At 37.7% G+C, this 25,773-nt stretch overlaps 2 protein-coding genes across 5 annotated transcripts in view; both read right to left on the reverse strand.

The window, feature by feature from the left end:
* The window catches only part of SRBD1 (S1 RNA binding domain 1), a 233,450-nt gene that overhangs the window by 184,354 nt on the left and 23,323 nt on the right, over positions 1-25,773 (reverse strand). For all 4 annotated transcript variants that reach the window (XM_082643126.1, XM_082643125.1, XM_082643128.1 and 1 more), the window contains exons 6-9: positions 21,431-21,548; positions 18,699-18,837; positions 15,467-15,563; positions 14,030-14,165 (exon numbers count right to left, since the gene is read on the reverse strand). In XM_082643126.1, the coding sequence (XP_082499252.1) occupies positions 14,030-14,165; positions 15,467-15,563; positions 18,699-18,837; positions 21,431-21,548 (490 nt within the window). The remainder of the gene's footprint in view (positions 1-14,029; positions 14,166-15,466; positions 15,564-18,698; positions 18,838-21,430; positions 21,549-25,773) is intronic.
* LOC309816044 (trifunctional enzyme subunit beta, mitochondrial-like) lies at positions 22,817-24,947 on the reverse strand. The gene is given in 2 exon segments (XM_082643189.1): positions 22,817-24,670; positions 24,672-24,947. Coding segments are annotated over 2 exon segments (1,377 nt in total). The 5' UTR covers positions 24,729-24,947; the 3' UTR covers positions 22,817-23,350.

The following is a 25,773-nucleotide window of genomic DNA, read 5'->3' on the forward strand; positions in this document are numbered from 1 at the left end:
TTCAGATTCTACTAATTGAAAGTCTTTGATCATCTAGAGTTAGAAGGATATACTTTTTATATTTGTGAAAAAACATTACTAAGATAAATACAAACATCGAAATTTCTAAGTGGAATATTTAATAACTACTGTTATCATTTATTGAGCACTTACTAATTGTCAGGCCCATCTAAGCACTTTAAATACATTAACTCATTTATCTTCAAAGCCACCAGTGATGTATGTATTAACATCTTACTCTTATATGATAATTTTTCTAAGATTAACTTGTCCTAAATCACAAAGCTAGCAAGTAGCAAAGGAGGAATTTAAATGCAGATCGACCTGTCTCTGCTTTTAATTAATATATTAAAAGAACAATTGTTTTAAAACACATTAAAAATACTCCTTAAAGAAAAGCAAACAAACCTAAAGCAAGAAGAAGAAAGGAAATAATAAAGAACAGAGGGAAAATTAATAAAAGAGAATAGAAAAACAACAAAAAATATCAACAAAACCAAAAGTTGGTTCTTGGAAAATATCAACAAAATTGACAAACCTTTCACTAGACTGACCAAAGAAAAAAGGGAGACATTCCAGTTATCAAAATCAGGAATGAAAGAGGGGCCATTAATATGAATGTTATAGAAATAAAAAGGATCATAAGAGAATACTATGAACAACTGTATGCCAAATTAGATCACTTAAATAAAATCAACAAATTCCTAAAAAGACACAAACTTCTAAACTAGAATAAAAAAGAAAGAGAAAATTCAAAATTATCTATAAAAAGTAGAGATAGAATTAGTAATTTTTAAATTTCCCACAAGGAAATACCCAGGCTCATATGGCTTCACTGCTAAATTCTACCAAACATCTGAAAAAAGAATTAATAGCAATTCTTCACAAACTCTTCCAAAAATACAATAGAAGAAAAAACTTCCTGACTCTATTTATCCTGTTCTTGCAAGAACACTGCAAGAGAAAAGTAAAGACCATTGCCTCTTATGAATATAGATGTAAAATTTCTCAATAAAATACTAGTAAACTAAACCCAGAAACATATAAAAAGAATTACACACAAGGATCAAAAGGGACTTATTCCAGAAATGCAAGGTTGGTTTAACATCCAAAAAAGAAGTAATGTAATACATCATAACTATAGAATAAAAAACAAAAATTACATGATCATTTCAATAGATGCAGAAAGAATATCTGAGAAAATTCCAGCAGTTGTTCATGATAAAAATACTCAAGAAACTAGGAAGAGAAAGCAAATTCTTCAACATGATAAAGGGCACATACAAAAACTCCACAGATAACATAATGTTTAATAGTGAAAGACTGGATGCTTTCCCTCTAAGATTACAAGGGTGTCTCCTCTTGCACTTCTATTCAACATTGTACTGGAGGTTCTATCTAGGGAAATTAGGCAAGAAAAAGAAATAAAAGGCCTCTAGATGGAAAAGAAAGAAATTAAAACTATCTTTATTTGCAGATACTATGATCTGTATACAGAAAATCCTAAGGAAACCATTATAAAACTATTAGAACTAATAGAGTTCAGCAAGGTTGCAGGATAATCAATTTCTACACACTAGCAATAAACATCCTAAAAATATTTTTTAAAAATTCCATTTACCATACCACCAGCACAAATAAAATACTTTCCAATAAATTTAACAAAAGAAGTTCAAAATTATACACTGAGAACTATAAAATATTGTCTTTAAGAAAAACTGAAGAAGACCTAAATAAATGGAAAGACATCCCAGGTCCATGGATCAAAAGCCTTATTAATATTGCTAAATGGCACTAATCCCCAAATTACTTTATAAATTCAATGTGATCCCTATCAAATCCCAGCTAGCTTCTTTGCAGAAATTGACAAACTAATTCTAAGATTCATATAGAAATGCAAGGGACCCAGAATAACCAAGTCTATTTTGTAAATAAAGAACAAACCTGGAGGACTCCCACTTCTCAATTTCAAAACTTACTACAAAACTACAGTAATCAAGACAGTGTGGTACTGGCATTAGAGATAAACATACAGATGAATGGAATAGAATTCAGAGTCCAGAAATAAATCTATACATCTACCATCAAGTGAATGTCAACAAGGGTGCTAAGACAATTAAATGGGGAAAATACAGTCTTTTCAATAAGTGATGCTGGGACAATGGATGGCCAAATTCAAAAGTATGAAGTTGGACAGCTTCTTCACACAATACACAAAAATTAGCTCAAAATTGATCATAGACCTTAATATAAAAACCAAACCTATAAAATGCTTAGAAGAAAATACTTGAGAAAATCTTCATGACCTTGAGTTACATAAGGCCTTAGGTAAAACACCACACGCATAATCAACACAAGAAAAAAATAAATAGATTGGACTTCAACAAACTTATAATTTTTATATCTCAAAGGATACCATCAAGAAATTGAAAAGAAAGCACTTAGCACAGGAGAAAAGTTTTGCAAATCATATATCACATAAAGGACTTATATCTAGAACATACAAATATCTCTTATAACTCAACAAAAAAGACACAACCTAACAAAAATGTGCAAAAGGTCTGAAGAGATATTTTTTCAAAGATAATATAGAAATGTTCAATAAGTACAGAAAAGATGCTCAACATCATTAGTTAGAAGAGAAGTGCAAACCAAAACAATAATGAGAAATCAGTTCATACTAAAATGGCCATAATCAAAAAGATAGACAGGGACTTCTCTCATAGTACAGTGGTTAAGAATCCACCTGCCAGTGCAGGGGACACGGGTTCAAGTCCTGGTCTAGGAGGATCCCACATGCCACGGAGCAACTAAGCCTGTGTGCCACAACTACTGAGCCTGCGCTCTAGAGCCTGCAAGCCACAATTACGGAGCCCGCAAGCCACAACTACGGAGCCCAAGTGCCACAACTACTGAAGCCTGCATGCCTAGAGCTCGTGCTCCACAACACAAGCCACTGCAATGAGAAGCCTGCACACCACAATGAAGAGTAGCCCCCTCTCGCTGAAACTAAAGCCCACGTGCAGCAACGAAGACCCAATGCAGCCAAAAATAAAATAAATAAAATAAAATTTATATTAAAAAAAAAGATAGACAATAGGACTATCTTGAGGACGTAAAGAAGCGGAACTCTCATAAACTGCTGGTGGGAAGGTAAAATAGTATAGCCACTCTGGAATACAGCAACCTTAATTCATATAAATTCTAAAGGTATTTTCAAGTAAAATGTTCAATATAGAACAAATCCTCAAAGTTTAAAAAATTACAGATACTGGGGCTTCCCTGGTGGCGCAGTGGTTGAGAATCTGCCTGCCAATGCAGGGGACATGGGTTTGAGCCCTGGTCTGGGAAGATCCCACATGCCGTGGAGCAACTAGGCCCATGAGCCACAACTACTGAGCCTGCACATCTGGAGCCTGTGCTCCGCAACAAGAGAGGCCGTGACAGTGAGAGGCCCGCGCACCGCAATGAAGAGTGGCCCCCGCTTGCCGCAACTAGAGAAAGCCCTCGCACAGAAACAAAGACCCAACACAGCCAAAAATAAATAAATTAATTTAAAAAAAATTACAGATACTTAAAAAAAATCTTTACATTTGAGAAAGTTCTAAGGTAAACATTGGCAGAAATAAAATAATCACTTAAAAATAAACTTTTAATACAAAATAAACTTTACTTTGGACTGGACAAAATCTTCAATGTCTGCCAGCTCTCTGAAATACTGAAAGGAACACTGAACAGTAAATAAAAGTTCTTCATCCAAGAATTTATCAGTAATAAATTCATTCATGCAGAATACAATATTATATGGGAAAAAGAGTTATTTAATTCTGATTTATATAAATACACTATTAGGGACTTCCCTGGTGGCGCAGTGGTTAAGAATCTGCCTGCCAATGCAGGGGACATGGGTTTGATCCCTGGTCCGGGAAGATCCCACATGCCGTGGAGCAACTAAGTCCGTGCGCCACAACTACTGAGCCTGCGTGCCACAACTACTGAGCCTGCGTGCCACAACTACTGAAGCCCATGCGCCTAGAGTTCGTGCTCCGCAACAAGAGAAGCCACTGCAATGAGAAGCCCACGCACCACAACAAAGAGTAGCCCCCGCTCGCCGCAATTAGGGAAAGCCCGTGCACAGCAATGAAGACCCAATGCGGCCAAAAAAAAAACCCAAATAGGGTTTCCCTGGTGGCGCAGTGGTTGAGAGTCCGCCTGCCGATGCAGGGGACACGGGTTCATGCCCCGGTCTGGGAAGATCCCACATGCCGTGGGGCGGCTGGGCCCGTGAGCCATGGCCGCTGAGCCTGCGCGTCCGGAGCCTGTGCTCTGCAACAGGAGAGGCCCCAACAGTGAGAGGCCCGCGTACCACACACACAAAAAAAAAGCCCCAATAAATAAAAATATAAATACACTATTATATCAAAATATATTATTGGAGGGTGCTTTTTTTTCCACCATACCTAGTAAAGTCATAGGTCAAACTTTAAAAAATCCTAACATAGAGGATCCATGGTAGAAAAGGGAGTGGAGTAGCAGAAACAGAGCTTGGGGCAAAAACTGAGGTTGAAAGTAAATACAGAGTTAAAGCAGAATTACTGTAGATGGCAGCACTGAATGTGAAACAGGTATTTTAAAAGACAAAGAAAGTGAGACATCAGTGAAAGAAGCTACAAAAAAGAATGGGAAGGCTGAGTTACAAATTCATGTGGTGGAAAGGAGCACATTAAGGACCAATGTGGAGAAGAAAGAAAACAAGATGCAGCTAGAAGAATTAATTTAGTAGACAGCTATAACAGCTCTTCCCACAGCATTTGGAGAAGGAGTTCCAGGTACCGTTGTTCCTTTACCACTGTCTGTCATCATTCTCCCTCACGTCTGTATTCTGGGATGCTGTATGCTGGGCTATCTAGGTGAAAGCTGAAAAAGAGAGTCTGGAGTCAGGGACATGAGGCCTTAGCACTACAGGGATTAAAAATCTATCTTTGTGAGCTGGTATATCATCACTCTAGCCTGCAAGATAACTAGAAAGTTCTTCTCAAAACACAGGTCTGTTTTTCAAAACTGACATTTCCCAAATGTTCTACCCTCTCAGGTCTTAAGACTGTCACACTTAGAAGCCTGTGTCAGTCACAAACTTAGATTCAACCACAATCTAACTCAGAATGCCACATGTTCTAAGCACACTAGTTAAAATGCAGAGACTAAAATGTTTTCAAGCAAATACTAGAAAGACTAAGTTTTAATAGAATAAATGTATTCATATTTTTCCAAAGTTGCAATAAAATTAAATCAAATAAAGAGAGAGAAAATCCAGCAGCAAAATCATTTCTGCAAAAGGAATTTTAGTATTTTAGTCACTGGTTTTATTAAAAATTCTTTTTCATTAGGCTCTATCAGTAGATAGTAGCTAGGTAAGTAAAATTTCACTCTTCTAACAATTTTTCCAATTATCAAAAGTATTCATTTCACCCCATGTGCTACAGTGTACACAAAAGTAAAAAGAACAACTTAGATATAATAGTGAAACACTTCAAAAGTTCAGCAGCAGGGACCATGTCATCTACATACCCCAAGTAGGCACCAATACATAATAAGTGTTCAAGAAGTATTTGTAGCATAACTGAAGACTCTTCATGTTATGTTACACACACACACAGAGAATAATAACATACCTTTTCATATCTATACCACCGTAAGATTTTTTAATTACATTTTTAAGGAAGATAACTAAACATTATCAATGAAAAGTGACACATTCTAGTCTTTTTCATTATCCTCTCCTTATAACAGTAAAATTCAGAAAGGAAGAAAAAATAAATTTAAAAAATGATTCTTTGAGGAATTTCAGGTTTAAAGAACACTGGCAGGCCCCTCATTCTAAATCCCCGCCTCATACTCCTATAACACCAATAAAGTGAATAAATAAAACAACACAGGACCCACATCTTCAGCATTTCTAAGAAACAGAGAATTAGATTGGCATCTGATTTCAAAAACAAGCAACAAAAAAAACTTGCAAAGTAAGACAACAACAGAGCAACATGTTTGACAAACTTAAGGAAAGAAAGTGCAAACAAAAATTATACTGGGCTTCCTTGGTGGCGCAGTAGTTAAGAATCTGCCTGTCGGGCTTCCCTGGTGGCGCAGTGGTTGGGAATCTGCCTGCTAATGCAGGGGACACGGGTTCGAGCCCTGGTCTGGGAGGATCCCACATGCCGCGGAGCTACTAGGCCTGTGAGCCACGACTACTGAGCCTGCGCGTCTGGAGCCTGTGCTCCGCAACGAGAGAGGCCGCGATAGTGAGAGGCCCGCGCACCGTGATGAAGAGTGGCCCCCACTTGCCACAACTAGAGAAAGCCCTCGCACAGAAACGAAGATGCAACACAGCAAAAATAAATAAATTAATTAATAAAAACTCCTACCCCCAACATCTTCAAAAAAAAAAAAGAATCTGCCTGCCAATGCAGGGGACACAGGTTTGAGCCCTGGTCCGGGAAGATCCCACATGCCACGAAGCAACTAAGCCCATGCACCACAACTACTGAGCCTGTGCTCTAGAGCCCGTGAGCCACAACTACTGAAGCCCATGCACCTAGAGCCTGTGCTCCGCAACAAGAGAAGCCACCGCAATGAGAAGCCCATGCACTGCAATGAAGAGTAGCCCCGCTTGCCACAACTAGAGAAAGCCCACGTGCAGCAACAAAAGACCCAACGAAAGCAAAAATAAAATAAAAAATAAATAAATTTTAAAAAATCATTGGATTATTAAAAATATATATATTTACTGAACTAAGCTATCCTTCAAGTATCAAGGACATAGGAAACAATTGTGACCGTGTAAAAACTCAGAATATTACAGGCATATCTCGGAGATATTACAGGTTCAGTTCCATACTACTACAATAAAACAACATCACAATAAAGCAAGTCATACACATTTTTTGGTTTCCCAGTGCATATAAAGGTTATGTTACACTATACTTTAGTCTACGTGTGCAATAACATTATGTCTAAAAAAAGAGAGGTACATACCTTAATTTAAAAGTGGCTATCATCAAAGAGAACACAAATAACAAATGTTGGAGAGGATGTGGAGAAAAGGGTATCCTGTACATTGTTGCTGGGAATGTAAATTGGTGCAGCCACTGTGGAAAACAGTTTGGAAGTTCCTCAAAAAACTAAAACTAGGCCTTCCGTGGTGGCACAGTGGTTACAAATCCACCTGCCAATGCAGGGGACATGGGTTTGAGCCCTGGTCCGGGAAGATCCCACATGTCACAGAGTAACTAAGCCCGTGAGCCGCAACTACTGAGCCTGCCCTCTAGAGCCCGCAAGTCACAACTACTGAACCTGCGTGCCACAACTACTGAAGCCCATGCACCACAACTACTAAAGCCCGCACACCTAGAGCCTGTGCTCCGCAACAAGAGAAGCCACTGCAATGAGAAGGCTGCGTAACACAATGAAGAGTAGCCCCTGCTCACTGCAACTAAAGAAAGCCCATGCTCAGCAACAAAGACCCAACAGAGCCAAAAATAAATAAATAGATTAATTAATTAAAAAACAAAACAAAACAAAACAAAACAAAACCTAAAACTAGAACTACCATATGACCCAGGATTCCACTCTTGGGTATACACCCAAAACAAAAACACTAATTTGAAAAGATAAATGCACCCCAATGTTCATAGCAGTATTATTTACAATTGACAAGATATGGAAGCAACCTAAGTGTCCATCAACAGAAGAATGGATAAAGAAGATGTGACAGATAGATAGATATAGATACACACTGTGGAGTACTACTCAGCCATAAAAAAGAACAAAATTTTGCCATTTGCAACAACATGGATGGACTTGGAGAGTATTATGCTAAGTAAAGTAAGTCAGAAAGAGAAAAACAAATACTGTATGATATCACTTATATATGGAATATAAAAAATACAACAAACAAGTGAATATAGCAAAAAACAAACAGACTCACAGATATAGAGAACTAGAGTACCAGCGGGGAGAGGGAAAGAAGGAGGGGCAAAGATAGGGTAAGGGGATTAAGAGGTACAAACTATTAATATTATGTATAAAATAAGCTACAAGGATATACTGTACAACACAGGGAATGTAGCAAATATTTTATAATGACTACAAATGGAGTATAACCTTCAAAAATGGTGAATCGCTATACTGTAACCTATAATTTATATAATATTGTACATAAACTATACTTCAATAAAAAAATTAAAAATAAATTTTAAAAATTAAAATTAAAAAATACTTTAATGCTAAAAAATCATAGTCATCATCTGAACCTTCAGCAAGCCATAATCTTTTTGCTGGTGGAGGGTCCTGCCTCTGTGTTGACAGCTGCTTTCTGATGGGGTGGTGGCTGCTGAGGGCTGGGGTGGCCATGGCAATTTCTTAAAAGAAGATGACAATGAAGTTTGCCGCATCGACTGACTCTTCCTTTCAGGAACAATTTCTCTGTAACATGCAATGCTGATAGCATTTTACTCACAGTAGAATTTCTTTCAAACCTGGAGTCAATCCTCTCAAACCCTGACATTGCTTTATCAACTAAGTTGATGTAACACTCTAAATCACTTCTTGTCATTTGAACAATCTTCACCAGGAGCAGATCCCATCTCACAAAACCTCTTTCTCTGCTCATCTTAAGAAGTAACTCCTCATCAATTAAAGTTTAGTCATGAGATTTCAGCAATTCTTTCACATCTTCAGGCACCAGTTCTAATTCTAGTTCTCTTGCTTTTTCCATCACAGCTGCAGTTACTTCCTTTACTGAAGTCTGGAACCCTTAAAAGTCACCCATAAGGATTAGAATCAATTTCTTCCAAACTCCTATTAATATTGAAATTATATCTCTTCCCATGAATCACAAGTGGTCTTAATGGCATCTAGAGTGGTGAATCCCTTCTAGAGGTTTTCAATTTACTTCGCCCAAATCCATCAGAGGAATCATTATCTATGGCAGCTATAGCCTTATGAAATGCATTTCTTAAATGATAAGACTTGAAAGTCGAAATGACTCCCTGACCCATGGGCTGCAGAATGGATGTTGTGTTAGCAGGCATGAAAACAACATTAATCTCATTGTACATCTCCATCAGAGCTCTTGGGTGATCAGGTATATTGTGAATGAGCAGTAATATTTTGAAAGGAATCTTTTTTCCTGAGCAGTAGGTCTCAACTGTGGGCTTAAAATATTTAGCAAACCATGTTGTAAACAGATGTGCTGTTATCCAGGCTTTGTTGTTCCATTTATAGAGCACTGGTAAATGAGCATTGGCTTCAATTTCAAGTCACCAGCTGCATTAGTCCCCAACAAGAAAGACCCTATCCTTTGAAGCTTTGAAGCCTTGAAGCCAGGCATTTTACTCCTCTCTAGCTATGAAAGTCCTAGATGGCATCTTCTTCAAGTATAAGGCTGTCTCGTTTATAATGAAAATCTGTTGTTTACTGTAGCTACCTTCATTAATTATCTTAGTTAGACCTTCTGCATAACTTACTGCAGCTTCTACATCAGCACTTGCTGCTTCATCTTGTACTTTTCTTTTTTTTAAATAAATATTTATTTATTTATTTACTTACTTACTTACTTATGGCTGCGTTGGGTCTCCATTGTTGCGTGCGGGCCTTCTCTAGTTGCAGCGAGTGGGGGCTCCTCTTCGTTGCAGTGCGCGGGCTTCTCTTGTTGCGGAGGCTTCTCTTGTTGCGGAGCACAGGCTCTAGGCACGTGGGCTTCAGTAGTTGTGGCTCATGGGCTCTAGAGCGCAGGCTCAGTAGTTGTGGCACACAAGCTTAGTTGCTCTGCGGCATGTGGGATCTTCCCGGACCAGGGATTAAACCCATGTCCCCTGCATTGGCAGGCGGATTCTTAACCACTGTGCCACAAGGGAAGTCCCTCACCTTGTACTTTTATGTTATGGAGATGGCTTCTTTCCTTAAACCTCACGAACCAACCTCTGCTAACTTCAAACTTTTCTTCTGCAGCTTCCTTACCTCTCAGCCTTCATAGAAGTGAATAGAGTTTGGGCCATGCTATGGATTAGGCTTTGGCTTAAGGGAGTGTTACAGCTGATCTGATCTTCTATCCAGACCACTGAAACTTTCTCATATCAGCAATAAGGCTGTTTCACTTTCTTATCATTTGCGTGTTCACTAGAGTAGCAGTTTTAGTTTCCTTCAAGAACTTATCCTTTGTATTCACAACTTGGCTACCTATTTGGCACAAGAGGCCTAGATTGCAGCCTATCTTGGCTTCTGACATATCTTCCTCACTAAGCTTAATCATTTCTAGCTTTTGATTTAAAGTGAGAGATGTGCAATTCCTTCATTTCACTGAACACTTAGGGGCCACTGTCGGGTTATTAAATGGCCTAATGTCAATATTATTGTGTCTCAGGGAATAGGGAGGCCCAGGAGGATAGAGACGGAGGGAACAGCTGGTCCGTGGAGCAATCAGAACACACATAATACTTATCAATTAAGTTTGCTGTCTTATATGGGTGCAGTCATGGCACCTCAAAACAATTACAATAGTAACGTCAAAGATCACTGATCACAGATCACCAGAACAAATATAATAATAATGGAAAATTCTGAAATATTGAGAGAATTACCAAAATGTGACACGAGACACAAAGTCAGCAAATGCTGTTGGAAAATGGTGCCAACAGACTTGTATGAAACACAGTTGCCACAAACCTTCAATCTGTAAAACACACAGTATCTGCAAAGCACAATAAAGCAAAAAGCACTATGGAATAAGGCACACCTGTACCGTACACATAAAATCTTCTTGAGAAATACACAAGAGCAGAGGCCAGCAAACTATGGCCCATGGATCAAATCCAGTCTAACATCTGTTTTCATAAATAAAATTTTATTAAAACACAACCATGCTCATTCATTTATGTATTAGCTGTGACTGCTTTCGTGCTGCAATGGCAGTTGTGTAGCTGCAGCAAGAGGCATCTAGCTCACAAAGTCTAAAATATTTTCTCCCTGGTCCTTTACAGAAGAACTTTGCCAACTACATACTAGACTAGAGAATAAGCTTCAATCAGCTTAAAAGAAGACTGGAAAATTTTGGCAAAAGGACTAAGGGCAAGCATTTCATGTAATTGTAGGGCTAAGAGTAAAACAAGGGTGAAATCAATTTCCATTAAGAAAATACAGGTTGCAATCCTGATACCAAAGTAGACTTCAAGCTAAAAACCATTAAACAAGATAAAGAAGGACAGTTCATAAGGTTAAGGCCACATGCTGGTTTTGGACTAGAACAGGGGAATACACACCACACTTTAAAGATGCTGTTAGGTGTGACATCACCAAAGTGGTGGAGTAGGGAATTCCAAAACTCCAAACCTCTACAAAAGCAACAAACTGGCAAAAACTGCCAGATTCAACTTTTTCAGAACTCTGGAATCTAATCAAAAACTTACAACAATCAGAGGAACACTTAAAGAAGAAGCTGCAGAATTTTGGTGAAAGAGCACTTTTCACTTACCCACTTACCATCCTCCACTCTGCAGTTCAGCAGTGGCAGTGAAGGTAACAGCCTACTTTTCTGGTGCAGTCTGCTAGTACCAGAGGGAGCAATATGGACCTTATTCTCAAAAGTTTGTGATTACGTGTTTGGATCTGTCTCATGGCTCCCTGATGGTTTGGCTCAAGGGCTTGCCTTTGTTTTGCTTGTCTCAGAGCTTCCCCAGGAAGCTCCTGGGTGGCATTTGTTCAAAGCATTTAAAGGCAATGTGTTAGCTGCAGTTTCAAGGGATAAGGGATAACACTTGGGGATAAGGGATTATAGTCAGGGCAACCATCAGACAGACCAGAAAAACCTGGGAAGGAAGAGGCTAGTAAAGGAGATAATTGAGAGGAAAGGGGCTTTTTAAAATTTCCACATATTTTAGGAAATCTAAGAGGTCATGCACGCATTCAGGACTAGACAGACACCTGCTCTGAAAAGACCTGGGAAGACCTTAAGTTTTCACTTCTGTCTGACCTTTGAGCTCCACACAAAGACAAAGTGAAGGCTAAGGTAGAGTTGTAAACAGCCTCGCTAAGCATTGAAGGATGCCCCAACATAGAGCAAATATGCAGGACCAGGAAAGTTGTTATTTGTTTTGGCTCTAGGAATGAAGGAAATCTCTGTCAAGTAACTAGCTGTCCACTAAGCTAATAGACCAGGAACTTCAGTGGCCAAACATGACAAAGAATACAGACTACAGAAACAGTTTACAAGTTGCTAAATAAACCACAAAACCCCACAACAGCAACAACAACAAATGCCGGGGAGGGGGAAGAATCTGATTTTCAGTGTTGCCAACTTATAATATTCAAAATGACAAGTTTTAACAAAAAATTACATGGCAGGCAAAGAAACAAGAAAATATGACCCATTTACAGAAAAAAGAAATTAACAGAAACCATCTCTGAGGAAGTTCAGACTTCGGCATTACTAGACACACTTAAAACTAACTGTTTTAAATATGCTCAAAGTTAAAGGAAATCACAGTCCTAAAGGAAATCATGAGCATGTTATCCCAACAAATACAGAATATCAATGAAGAGCTGGGTATTATAAAAAAGAACCAAAGAGAAATTCTTGAGCAAAAAAGTACAATGACTGAAATGAAAAATTTACTAGAGGGGTTCAATATTTGAACAATCAGAAGAAAGAATCAGCAAACTTGAAGAAATGTCAATTGAGATTACATAGTCTGAGAAGAATTTAAAAAAAGAAAAAAAGAAATAAACAGAGGCTAAGAGACTTGTGGGACACTCTCAAGCATGCCAACACACATATAATGGGAGACCCAGGAGAAAAGGGTTCAAAGAATATTTGAAGAAATAATGGCCAAAATTTTCCCAATTTTGATCAGAAACATCTAACTACACAACCAAAAATCACAACAAACTCCAAGAAAAAAAAACTCAAAGAGGTCCACAGCAAGACAAATTATAATCAAATTGTCAGAAGTCAGAGAATCTTAAATGTAGCAAGAAAATCAAGTGCAATCATCATGTGCAAGGGCTCAGTGAGATTAACAGCTGATTTCTCGTCAAAACCATTAAGGCCAGAAGATAGTTGGGTAACATATTCAAAGTGCTGAAAGAAAAAACTGTTAACCAAGAATTCTATATTCAGAAAATCTATGTTTTGCAAGATAAAAAAATTCTGGAGATTGGTTGCACAATGTTAATATACTTAACATTACTAAACTGTACACTTAAAAACTGTTAAGATGGTAAAGTTTATGTATTTTATCACAATTAAAAATAAATTTTTAAAAATAAGGAGAAATTAAGACTTTCCAGATAAACAAAAACTGAGGGAGTTTACTTGCCCTACCTGAAATGTTACAGAAAGTCCTCCAGGCTGAAATAAAATCTAGATAGTAACTCAAAACCATACAAAGAAGTAAAGAATACTGGTAAAGGTAGCTACACAGGTAAATACAAAAGTCAGTATTATTGTATTTTTGGTTTGTAAAAAAAAATTTTTTCTATATGATTTAAAGCCACATTCCACAATGTAGATATATAACCTATAACTACAATTAGGATAAAAATTAATAAAATGAAATGTGAAATTAAAAGACTGAGATATAATGAGTACGATTTATATAACTGAGATCTCTCATACTTTATTTATTCTCAATCAGTTATCTCTATTTTGTATTTCACATGGAAAAGATCCAGAATTGAGCTCAAATCCAAGCATACTGGGAAGGAAAGTCTAATAAGAAAGATCACCAGCCAGAGAGTCAAGATATCAGAGTGTTATACTGTTAGCCCAGCTAATAAGTCTCAGTGTCATTTACTAACTTCTGTGGGTCTTGAGTTCCCCATTTGTCAAATGGGGAGGATATAACAATATTATAAAAATTTATATGAAGGAAGAAAATAGTTGATTGAAAATTCTTTAGTAAATAAAGTAATAAACAAATCTGAGGTATTATCATTATTACTACTATCAGCATGCATAAGCAGTTTTCTTATTTACCTGATGATGTTGGATGTTTCTTATGTTGCACGAAAAATGTTGGTAGAGCAGAAACTTATCAACATCTTTTTCATTTACTTTTTTTGAGGATACCTTTGCGAGAGATGACTGGATACAAATATATCTATTTTGGCACCTGTTCAGATACACAAATATTCAAACATTAAGTAGTTATTAATATGTGCTTTAGTAAAGAAACACGTTACATAGAAAGAAGATTAACAAAGAACTAAATGAGATTTACCAAATGAGATTTTTTTTTAATGATGCTCAACTATAGAAATGTTATTGACCCATCAAAAGGGGACTCCTCGCCTATTCATGCTAGCATAGGTGTTCCAGATCTATTTATATTTCAACCCAATCCTCCCATAAAATGCCTAAATGAGTTCAGATACTATCTGCAGTTATGCAAGAGACTAATAACTCTGGCCTAGATATCATCCTCTTCTAACCACTGAGTTAGGGAGTCAGAACCAATTAAAAGCTAAAAAGAAGGGAAACAAGATGATGTGTCAGGACAGCTTCCAATGACAATTTATGAAACTGAACCAAATTTCAGCAGTATAATTACTTATAAAAACACATTTAAAAACCTGCACAATTCTCCTACTTCAACTCATTCCTGTGAGGGCCACTGAGAAAAAAGAAAAATTCTCTCCCTTACATTAACAAAAACCCTGACAAGCTACAGTAGTCAACCGGTTCATTTTCACCTTTACTCTCCTCTGCACAGCTCACACAGCTAGAGATGTGGAGAGAGAGGAAGAGTAGCCCTCTGCCAAACCCTGTCCTCTGATACACAGAAGGAAAGGAAGGACAGAGTGCCTAAAAATAAGGTTTTTAAAATAATATCTTTTTTTAATGAGGCATAAAATCTATAAGCCCAAGTAGGGTCTAGGTCAAAGGGTTTTACTCTCTTATAAATTGGGACTATGATACTATGGATAAGCTGCTCTCTCCATCAGCTAAAATTCATTTTGAGGTCAGCATTTTTATCCATACCTGATATTAAACATTCTCAAGTTAACCCAACCACTGGTAAACATTATAAAATTAAGTGCATACAACTCAATATGTTTAAAAAGCAATGCCACCATTCTAAATGGTTATGAATCTCTCTGTAGCATATATTGCACAATGCAGTGGTTTATAAACTGTGTTCCTCAGAGGCCTCTGCTGAGATGCTTCAGGGTAAGGAGGATGAACAGGCAGAGTTCCAGGCTCCCTGCCCAGAATTCAATTAAAGCAACTTTACTTTTATCTGTTTTATGTATTCGGGTTCTGTTGTTTGAGCAGAGAGCTGTGCTACTAAAAAATTTTTTTTAATTTTTAAAAGTCTGAAATAAAGTTTTTAATGAACACTGGAGTTAGCACTAACCATGCGACCCTTAACATCATGAGTCCACAAAGCAGAAAACTCTGAGAGTTACTCACAATTTCCGAATGAAGTCAAGCGTGTCTCTGTCTTTAGCAATCATGTCTGCTAAAATATGCTGCACTCCTGTTTCAATATCCTGGAGTGCTGAAAGCCCTTTAGGAGAAGAGTAAGAGGGAAAACAAAGGCAAGAACTACAGATTGGTTTTTAAATCTATAATTAAATCACAATAAATTTATTCCAGTCAAAATAAAACCTTAAGTTGACAAACTTAAGACAGAAAAGTATCCTCTGTGGTGACCTAAATGGGAAAGAAATCCAAAAAAGAGGGAATATATGTATACATGTAGCTGATTCACTTTGCTGTACAGTGGAAACTAACACAACATTGTAAAGCAACTATACTCCAATAAAAATTTAAAAAACAAACAAACAAAAAGACAGAAAAGTATCATAGTAGTGACTAGCTTCCCTCAGCAACAAAATCAAGTCTCCAAAAACAATAATACAGGACCTTAACATACCATATAACCTAGTGGTGAAAAATGCAGCTCTGGAGCCAGCTGCCTGGTCTAATCCTGGCTCCACCATCTACCAAATGTATGACCCTGGGCAAGTTACTTGTTCTCTCTGTGCCTCAGTTTCCTATAAAAATGGAATAATAATAGTATCTACTTCATGAAGTATTTACAAAGATTAAGCATTATAGGATTAAGCATTATAGGTTATAGGAAATATATATTAATAGTCATATCTCAAGGTATAATATTTCATTCCAGTTACAAAAATTCTCCTTTGAAAATAATTTTATTAATATTCCTATTTTGGCTTATGAGACATTTATTCACATTTTCAATGACCTATTTGAATTTCTCAAACCTCAAATGAGCATAAAACAAGAGCCACTGTGTGGTTGCTCATCTTCACAGCTGAACTGTCTACCAATGGTACATTAAGTTCTCTCCAAGTGCTTTCAGTTTGCTAGTTTACAGCAGTGTGTCTTGTACATTATGGCCCCTGCAATACCAACTTATACACTGAGAGATCATTTGCAATGCATTATTTATTTCTTTTGTCTTTATTGTTCTATTTCCATTAAAGCTTCTTTTTTTTTCTCCCATTAAAACTTCAATTACACAAGCACTGAGTATCATAAGTATGTTTTTCTGAGGGTATGGTTTTAGTGAGTAACAAGTACAGAAGACAAAGAGGACAGGAGGACAGACTTACAGAGTAATTAACAAAGAGAAAATGCCTTGTTGGGTTGTGTTATGATAACTGATAACTGATCTTAACTAATGATGTAACTGCACTTATTCCAAAGAAATTTAAAGAAAGAAATTTGGCCACTGAAATTAATAGGAATCCTGTTTACATTTTAAGAGTTTACCTATGAGGGAATTTTCAGGAACAAATTACCTTTGAGAGGTGGAAGACTGTGTATGTAAAGACTTACAACAGCTGTGGTACATGGTCAGCAGTCAGTAGGTGTCTGCTCTTGTGTTAGCTTTCTCACTAGATCAGTCTTTATCCTAGAAAACTACTCACTATGCATTCATTCCTGGAGTCCAAAAGTACCTCACAGCATCATTACCCGAAGTTTAATGAGAATACCAGGGTGAGAAGTCAGTAGTAAACATGGAACCTACAATGAGACCAATTAATGAGAGAGACTAGAAAGAGGAAATTATAGATTTTGCAATTGTAACAATGGGCTTTTGTAAAGCCCACATCATTCAGGGGAATACAATTTGTAAACCTTATGTTATCAAACCTACTTAGTAGGAACTCAGTATGTGTGTGAACTAAGGAAAACTTTGTACCAGAGGAGGTGAAGAATGGAAGGAAAGAAAATAGACCAGAAGAGAAAAATAAAAACTGACCATAAATCATTATGCATCTAACATTCTGAAAGCTCCAACGTTTGATTCTATTGATAATAAAACATACCATCACTGGGCACAGATAGTTCCCACTGTGGCTAACCTTAATGCTTGGCTATATGGTCTCAGTTAATATTAAAATATTAAAGTTGCAACCATTTGAAAATATAATGAAAAAAATTAAACAAACTTGAATTTTACTCATTTCAACCCATCTCTAAATTCAAATATTTACCAATTTGCTTTTTCTTTTCATTATTGCCCTTTTCAATATAGATATTAGGATGTGTGTATTTGTGTATGAGCAGATATTCATATTTTCACAGACACATACTTAATTTTTTTAATTCCAAATTCACATTTGCCAGATTATATAAAATGAACACAGGTTTTGGTATGCTGATTCTCTACAGTTTAGTACATGCTGTAGATTTTGTTGTCAGAGACTGCCCCCTACAGACACTCTCCCAGCCTAAAGGAAGGAAGGCTAAAAGGAACTAGAATGAGAGTAGTAATCACCAGAGCATCAATCTCCCCATTCAATCCTAGCAGAGCACTCCTTGGAAAAAGCCACTCTTACTCAAAAAGCTCTCACTCCAAGGATCATTTTGACAATAAAACCAATATACCTTGACACATATCAGTTGACACTTTCTTTGGGTTCTTCTTAGAAATATCTCTCCCTTACCCCCTTCCTCTCTCATTCTCTCCTGTGCACGCACACACACAAAGTGAAAGGAAGATACACTTAAGAAAAAGACAAACACTTTACTTGTGGAGAGTAGAAGTGTGGAAGTAGGACTTCACTTTACAATCCATGTCTGTCTGAATTGTTGAAGTTCTTTTTAAAAAGTAGATATGATTTTTATAATTAAAAAAGTTTTTAGAAATAGAATAAAAATTTTAAAAGACAATACAGGAGGATCTTTATAACCTTGGATATAAAGGAAATTCTTTAAAAAGAAAAAGAAGCAATTATCTAAAAAGAAAAGATTAACAAAATTGAAAAGATTAATAAACTAACTATGATAAAACTAAGGCCTTCTATTTACCAAAAGACAGCATAAAGAAAGTGAAAAGAGAAGTTACAAGCTGGGAGAAAAGATTTGTAGCATATGTAACTGAGCAAGAATATCTAAAAAATACTTATAAATTAATAAGAAAAAGTGAAACAACACAATAGAAAAATGAGCAAAAGAATAGAACAGGCACTTCATCAAAAGAGGAAAGCTGAATGGCTAAGCAGGAGGTATACTGGGATTTGTTTTATTAGAATTATTTACTCTTTATATGCTGTAATATTCTTTTGTATCATCATTACTTAATGAAACAATTTTTTAAACCTAGGTTTTCAAATTAAAAAAAGAAAGAAACAGGAGCGACCTCTTTATTAAGTAAAGCTAGTACCTTTAACATTGGGCCTAATGTAAGAGAGCAGATTGAGGTCCCCTGGATTCTCAAGCAGTGTCCTGGCTGCTCCTTCTAATCCCAGCTGCTTTGCCCTCTGGGCTTTGGTGCCCTTGCTCCCAGTTTTATATGGTGCTGACTAGGAAAAAAAGTCAGAAAACATACCAAATTATTCAGTTTTAAAACACAAAAGTTAAAATTAGGACACAAAATTAGAGGACATGTGAGAATGCTAAAGACATCCTCTTCTCAACCCTTTCCACTTCCTTCAAAGATTAATGCTAACAGAGAGTACAAGTTGTATGAAAACAGTTGTTCCTTATCAGACTCTTTATACTTTTCTACATGCTTACAGTGAGCTATCTGCTTGGATTCACTCATCCCACAAACTCAGTGCTTGGACTGCCAGGACTGCAAGTCCTCAACTCAAGCAAGCTCCTCTAAAAGATGTCCTCACACAATGGTTCTACTTCTTAGTCCACATTCACTCCTCTACCCACTGCCCCCTGGCTTCTCTTTCCACACACCTTGCTGAAAGTGGTATCACAAAGATCCACAATGATCCCCTAATTACCAAATATACATTTTTCAGTCCTTATCTTGCCAAAACTCCCTGCTATATTTAATTACTTAACCATTGATCATTACCTCCTTCTATGACTCTCTTCCTTAATCTTTTATGGGTATCATCATCTCCCAATTCTCTTCATACTTCTCTGACTATTCTTTCCATGCCTCCTTCTTAGGCTCTCCCTTCCTCCATCCATGCTTCAAAAGTTAGTGTTCCTCAATGGTCTATCCTGACCTGCTTACCCCATGATCTCTCCTTGAGTGAAATCTTCCATTTTCATGGTTCCAAATACCAATTACATGCTGCAGACACTCACATCTATGTCTCCAGCTCAGCACACTCTCCCTTAAGCTTATGCTTCTGTTACCTACTCTCATTTTTCCCCACTCGACTGGGAATTCCTTGAAGACAAGGACTATGTATTAGTCATCTTTGTATTGGGTTGGCCAAAAAGTGCCTTCGGTTTTTAAGTAAAAATAAAAGAAATTTTTCATTTTCACCAAGAACTTTATTGAACAACGTATGCACCCTTTTGTTCCACTATCTTCTGCTATTTTTTAGGCAACTTCGTAATTCCATCTTCCCAAAACTTTTTTTTTTTTTTTTTTTTTGCGGTACGTGGGCCTCTCACTGCTGTGGCCTCTCCCGCTGCGGAGCACACGCTCCAGACACGCAGGCCCAGCGGCCACGGCCCACGGGCCCAGCCGCTCCGCGGCACGCGGGATCCTCCCGGACCGGGGCACGAACCCGCACCCCCCGCATCGGCAGGCGGACTCCCAACCACTGCGCCACCAGGGAAGCCCACCAAAACTTTTAATCTTTTTGAGCAAAGAACTGTTCCAGGTGCCTTTTTACAGTCTTCCAGGGAATTGAAATTTTTTCCATTAAGAGAATTTTGTGAAGACCGAAATAAATGGAAATCCGAAGGTGCAATGCCTGGCGAATATGGCGGATGAATCAGAACTTCCCAGCCAAACTGTAACAGTTTTTGCCTGGTCATCAAAGAAACATGCGGTCTTGCATTGTCCTGATGAAAGGTTATGCGTTTTCTGTTGACTAATTCCAGATGCTTTTCGTCGAGTGCTGCTTTCAGTTGGTCTAATTGGGAGCATTACTTGTTGGAATTAATCATTTGATTTTCCAGAGAAGCTCATAATAGAGGACTCTCTTCCAATCCCACCATATATACATCACCTTCTTTGGATGAAGACCACCCTTTGGTGTGGTTGGTGGTGGTTCATTTCACTTGCCCCACGATCTCTTCCGTTCCACATTGTTGTACAGTATCTACTTTTCATTGTCCGTCACAATTTGTTTTAAAAACAGAACGTTTTCATTACGTTTAAGTAGAGAACCGCATGTGGAAGTGCGGTCAAGAAGGGTTTTTTTTTGCATAACTTATGTGGAACCCAAACATCAAAGCAATTAACATAACCAAGGTGGTGCAAATGATTTTCAACGCTTGATTTGGATATTTTGAGTATGTCGGCTATCTCCCGTGTGGTATAATGTTGACTGTTCTCAATGAATGCCTTGATTTGATCGCTATCAACTTCAACTGGTCTACCCAACTGTGGAGCACTGCCCAGCAAGAAATTTCTAGCACGAAACTTCACAAACCACTTCTGACACGTTTGATCAGTCACAGCACCTTCTCCAAATGCTGCACAAATCTTCTTTTGCACAAATCTTTTTTTGCATTTCAGTTGCATTTTTACCTTTCTTGAAATAATAAAGCATAATATGCTGAAAATGTTGCTTTTTTCCTTCCATCTTTAATATTAAAATGGCTACACAAAAATTCACCAATTTTGATGTCTTTTTTTAAAATGCACGCTGATATGACAGCTGTCACATACAATCTAACAAAATTGTTTTGAATGAAGTTAAAGACAACTAAGTGCTACTAGAGCCATCTTATGGGAAAAAACGATCGAACCTTTTGGCCAACCCAATAAATCCAAGTGCCTATCACAAAAAAGCACTTAATAGATATTTATTGAATAAAGAATATTTTGTTGAATTAAATAATGATGGTGGCTGATGACTTTAGCTTTTTATTGATGACTTTAGCTTTTTATTTCCAGCTCTTTAACTATAAGACCCAAATCATAATATACTCAGGTAAGTATTACATTAAAAGATAAAAAGGATTCCTTACCACGTGTTCTAGTTCTTCAAAAGTTTTACAGTTCAGCAAGGCTTTTAACAAGCACTCAGACATCTTGCCCTCCTTCTTAATTTTTTGGATTGTGTTGTAAGTCTTCTTCGCAACAGACCTGAAAATAGAAACTTTTATAATACACAAGACCTATATGTTAAAACTTTCTTTTTGAAGCTATATCAAACTTACAGAAAAGTTGTAGGTAAGGTAAAAAGAACTTCTTTCCCCCTCTGAACCATCTGAGAATAAGTTACCATCATCCCCAAGTATTTTAGTATGTATTTTCTATAAACAAGAATCTTCTCCTATAACCATCAAAAGCAGGTAATTAAAATTGATATTAACATTGATATAATATTGATATATTCTAACCCTCAGATCTCATTTAAGTTTCACCAATTGTTCCTATACATGTCCTTGATAGTGAATTCAGCTAAGAATGGGTTTTATGTAATTGCTATGTGTCTACAGTCTCCTTCAAGCTGAAACAGTATTTCAGTCTCTCCTTGATTTTCAAAGCCTTGATACTTTAGAATGTATTATTATTACAGCCTTTCATCCTATTTCATCACCTGTTACAATTTATAATTTCTGCCTAATAATGGTATTGCTAAAATGATGGGCAAAAGTTAGAGAGATGATAATATAAATTACTAAAAATGATTGATGGAAAAGAAAACTAAATCTACTTATGAAAAAAAAAGAAAGGCCGAAGATTATAAGTTAATGAGGAAGAATATGCAGTCCTTAGATCACACCTCTGTGTCTTCTACATTCCTGGTAGCCCAAGACTGTTTTCAGAGGCTGAAGCCTACCAGGGTCATTTCGACAAAAGGCCAATGACCTACTGGCTTGCATATAAGGGAGAGGAAAGGCATCTTTAGAGAAAGTACAGAAGTTTCTCACTATCCATAATCATAGGATCTTTTTTTTTTTTTTTTTTTTTTTTGCAGTACGCGGGCCTCTCACTGTTGTGGCCTCTCCCGTTGCGGAGCACAGGCTCCGGACGCGCAGGCTCAGCGGCCATGGCTCACGGGCCTAGCCGCTCCGTGGCATGTGGGGTCCTCCCGGACCAGGGCACGAACCCATGTCCCTTGCATCAGCAGGCGGACTCTCAACCACTGCACCACCAGGGAAGTCCCATAATCATTTTTTAATTCACTTTTTTTTTTTTTTTTTTTTTTTTCCAAATGATAAAATAAATTTATTTCAATTGGGCACTGGGGAAAAAATGGTGTTATTCTAAAGCAGGACCTTCTTTATGTTCCTAGTGGCTTCATGGTTGACTAAAATGGTTAGAAGTTACAAATGAGTAATCCAAGGCAAAATCTGTCCCTAAGCCAAGAGAACCACCTTTTACCTCTAATAAAACAATGCAAATGGTTCTCTGATACTTCTCTACTTTATTAAGGTTAACCAACATGGTATTTATATATCTAAACATTTACTGTAAATTTTCAGTGATGTTTAGATTCTGAATTACCTTTCCATAATTAAGTTAAATTCAGGCACATTGGTTTGTATTTTATAGAAAACATTTATCTTTAGGTCACAAATAGGAATGAGCTATAATTTGCGAATGTTACAAAGGTGATTCCAAATCTCGGCTAAATTCTTTGCAAAACTGCAACCACTCATTCAGTCTTTCATAAAAATAGAGACCAAACACAATTGCTTAAACTTATCACTGTTGAGAGATTCTGGTAACTAAGAAATTCCTGAAAGAGTAATAAGCCATGATTATTGGAAAGCTCAGAACACTGGCAAGGCTCAACTGCAAAGTACTTAACAGAAGGCCACAAATTTTGTTTTCCTAAGAGGAGCTAGGAACTATAGATGTCACTGAGTAGTGCATTGAAATGGCATTGCCTAGGGTGAGTGTTGCACAGAAACTCCAGGTCACCTCTTCTTGATCTATTATTTTGGATAAGCTTCCACTATCATAGCATGGCCCTGCCCTCCAGCTGCACAGGCGGCAACTAACCCATACTGGCCTCCTTCCTTCTGCAATCTGTTGGCAGTTGCCATGACCAACCGACAGCCAGTGGCTCCAAACGGGTGCCCCAGGGAGAGTGATCCACCCCAGATGTTAAACTTCTCCAAAGGAGGCGATCCAACCTTGGCTTTTCTACCCATGTAGTTTTGTGCAAACCAGTCGGAATCCATGGCTTTCAAATTAGCCAAAATCTGACCTGAGAAAGCTTCATGAAATTCAAAAGCATCAATATCCCTCATTGTTAATCCTGCCTTTTCTAAAACTTTTGGAGTAGCATATGTTGGTCCAAGTAAAAGCTGATCTTTTGGATCCTGAGACACGTACGTGAAATCCCTCAAATATGCCTTCGGCTTATAACCCATGGCCAGAGCCTTTTCCTCTGCCAAAATCAGCACTGCAGATGCACCATCGGTCAGAAAAGAAGAATTTGCAGCTGTCACCGTGCCATAGGGCTTGATGAATGCAGGTTTTAGTTTGGCCATTTGCTCCAGGGAGGAAGGACGAATGCCATTATCTTGAGTAACTGTATCTTTTCCTGGTACTTTGAAGGGCACGACATCAGAAAGGAGTCCTTCATCCTGTGCCTTTTTGGCCAGGCTGTGTGAGCGCAGTGCATACTCATCCTGTTCCAGCCGAGAAATAGCAAAGGCGGCAGCCAGTCGGTCTGCAGAGTGGCCCATGGTCTCACTGGTGGAGAACTCGGCCACTGCTGGAAGCTCGGGTGACAGGAAATTCAATCTGAATTTAGAGATTAAAGACAGTCGCTGACCCAGAGTCTTGGCCCTACTGAGATCCAGCATCATCTTCCTCATTTTCCTTGAGTGGCGAATAGGGACATCAGACATTAACTCTACACCACCTGCCACAACCACGTCACACTGGCCGGAAGCAATCAAGCTGACAGCTGTGGTCATGGCTTGGTTGGAAGAGATGCAAGCCATGGTGACAGTGTGAGCAGGAGTCCTGTCAGAGAAGCCAGCTCCGAGGGCAGCCTCTCTAGCCACATTGCTTGTTTTCACTTCCTGTATAACTGTGCCGAAGATGATATAATCAACAACATCCTTTGGGACACTGGTCCGATGCAACAAACCCGAAAGCGCCGCTCTAGCCAAATCATGTGGCATCAGGTCTTTATATGAAGTGCCTGACAGCAAAAATGGAGTGCGGACACCATCCACCACCACAACGTTCCTTATGTTGGGTTTGGCTAAGGTTTGCTTCGATTTTGTCTGGACAGCTGCGGCAGCTTGTAACTGGGAGGAACAGCTCAGAGGCCTCACAGAAAATCTGAGGGCCCATTGTGATGCACTGGGAAGATTTTTTAAAGTGTAAGTCAAGAGGGAAGTCATTCTTAAATCTTCCCACTGTGCTTTTCCGTTCTGTGAGTCAACAAATCCCCTTTATTAAGCCAATTTAAGTTTAATTTTCTGTTATTTGCAGCTGAAAGGCTCCTTCCTTAGCTCTCGTGGGGTCAGACTCCTGCTGCCGGCAAGGTTTGGACCCGAGCAACGGGCCCCGACTGGTTAATTCACTTTTTTAAGTGACCCTCAGTAAGAAATATATTTTACCTTGCAACCCAGTATATACACATATATAATTTCATATTTAATAAACAGTTATATAAACATATGATAAATAGTTTCATGAAACAATATTTACCTTTACCACAGAAACTGCACTCATATTTTCTATTCTCTATTTCATTTTTGTTAAAGTGGTAATGACCTACTAAATTAGTTTCACTACTCATTTATGAGTAGCAATTAATAGGGTAAAAACCAATGCTCTAGTTATAGAAAAAGCTGAGCTCAAGAAAAACAGAGACCATACCTCATTACCAAAAAGAAATCTCTGTACGATATAAAAAGATCTTCTAAGTCCTAGTCAATGCCACCACTTACTTGGAGAAATAGTCCTCTACTAATATTTAATGTATTCCTCTATTAATAGATACCCAGAGAATGAACTCTGTTGCAGCTAAAGTGTGTTTTTAGAGAAAAAGAAAATAATAATGTTAATCTTGACATAAAGCTCCTATTTGTCCCCCACCCAATCAAAAATTGGTAGAATACCTTTAATTTTTTTAAGTAAACTATTCTTGCTTGTTTGTGACACTTTCCCCAATTTCAGATCCCAAAACCCTTAAGATTTTCTTCATTACTTTGCCTTCAACCAAACAGAAAGCTTACTTCCAAATTTGCAAATTGCTGGACTTCTAGATGTGGCCTGTAGGTGATTTTGTTTGACCTCAAAATTTTTTTTACATAAAAATTCAGATGATCAGTTTTTCAAAAATAGGAAGATACAGCAATCTGGGTAGAGAACCCCACGTGTTATAATCTGA

Source organism: Mesoplodon mirus (assembly GCF_964341445.2).
Source record: "Mesoplodon mirus genome assembly, chromosome: 14".
Classification (NCBI taxonomy): domain Eukaryota; kingdom Metazoa; phylum Chordata; class Mammalia; order Artiodactyla; family Ziphiidae; genus Mesoplodon; species Mesoplodon mirus.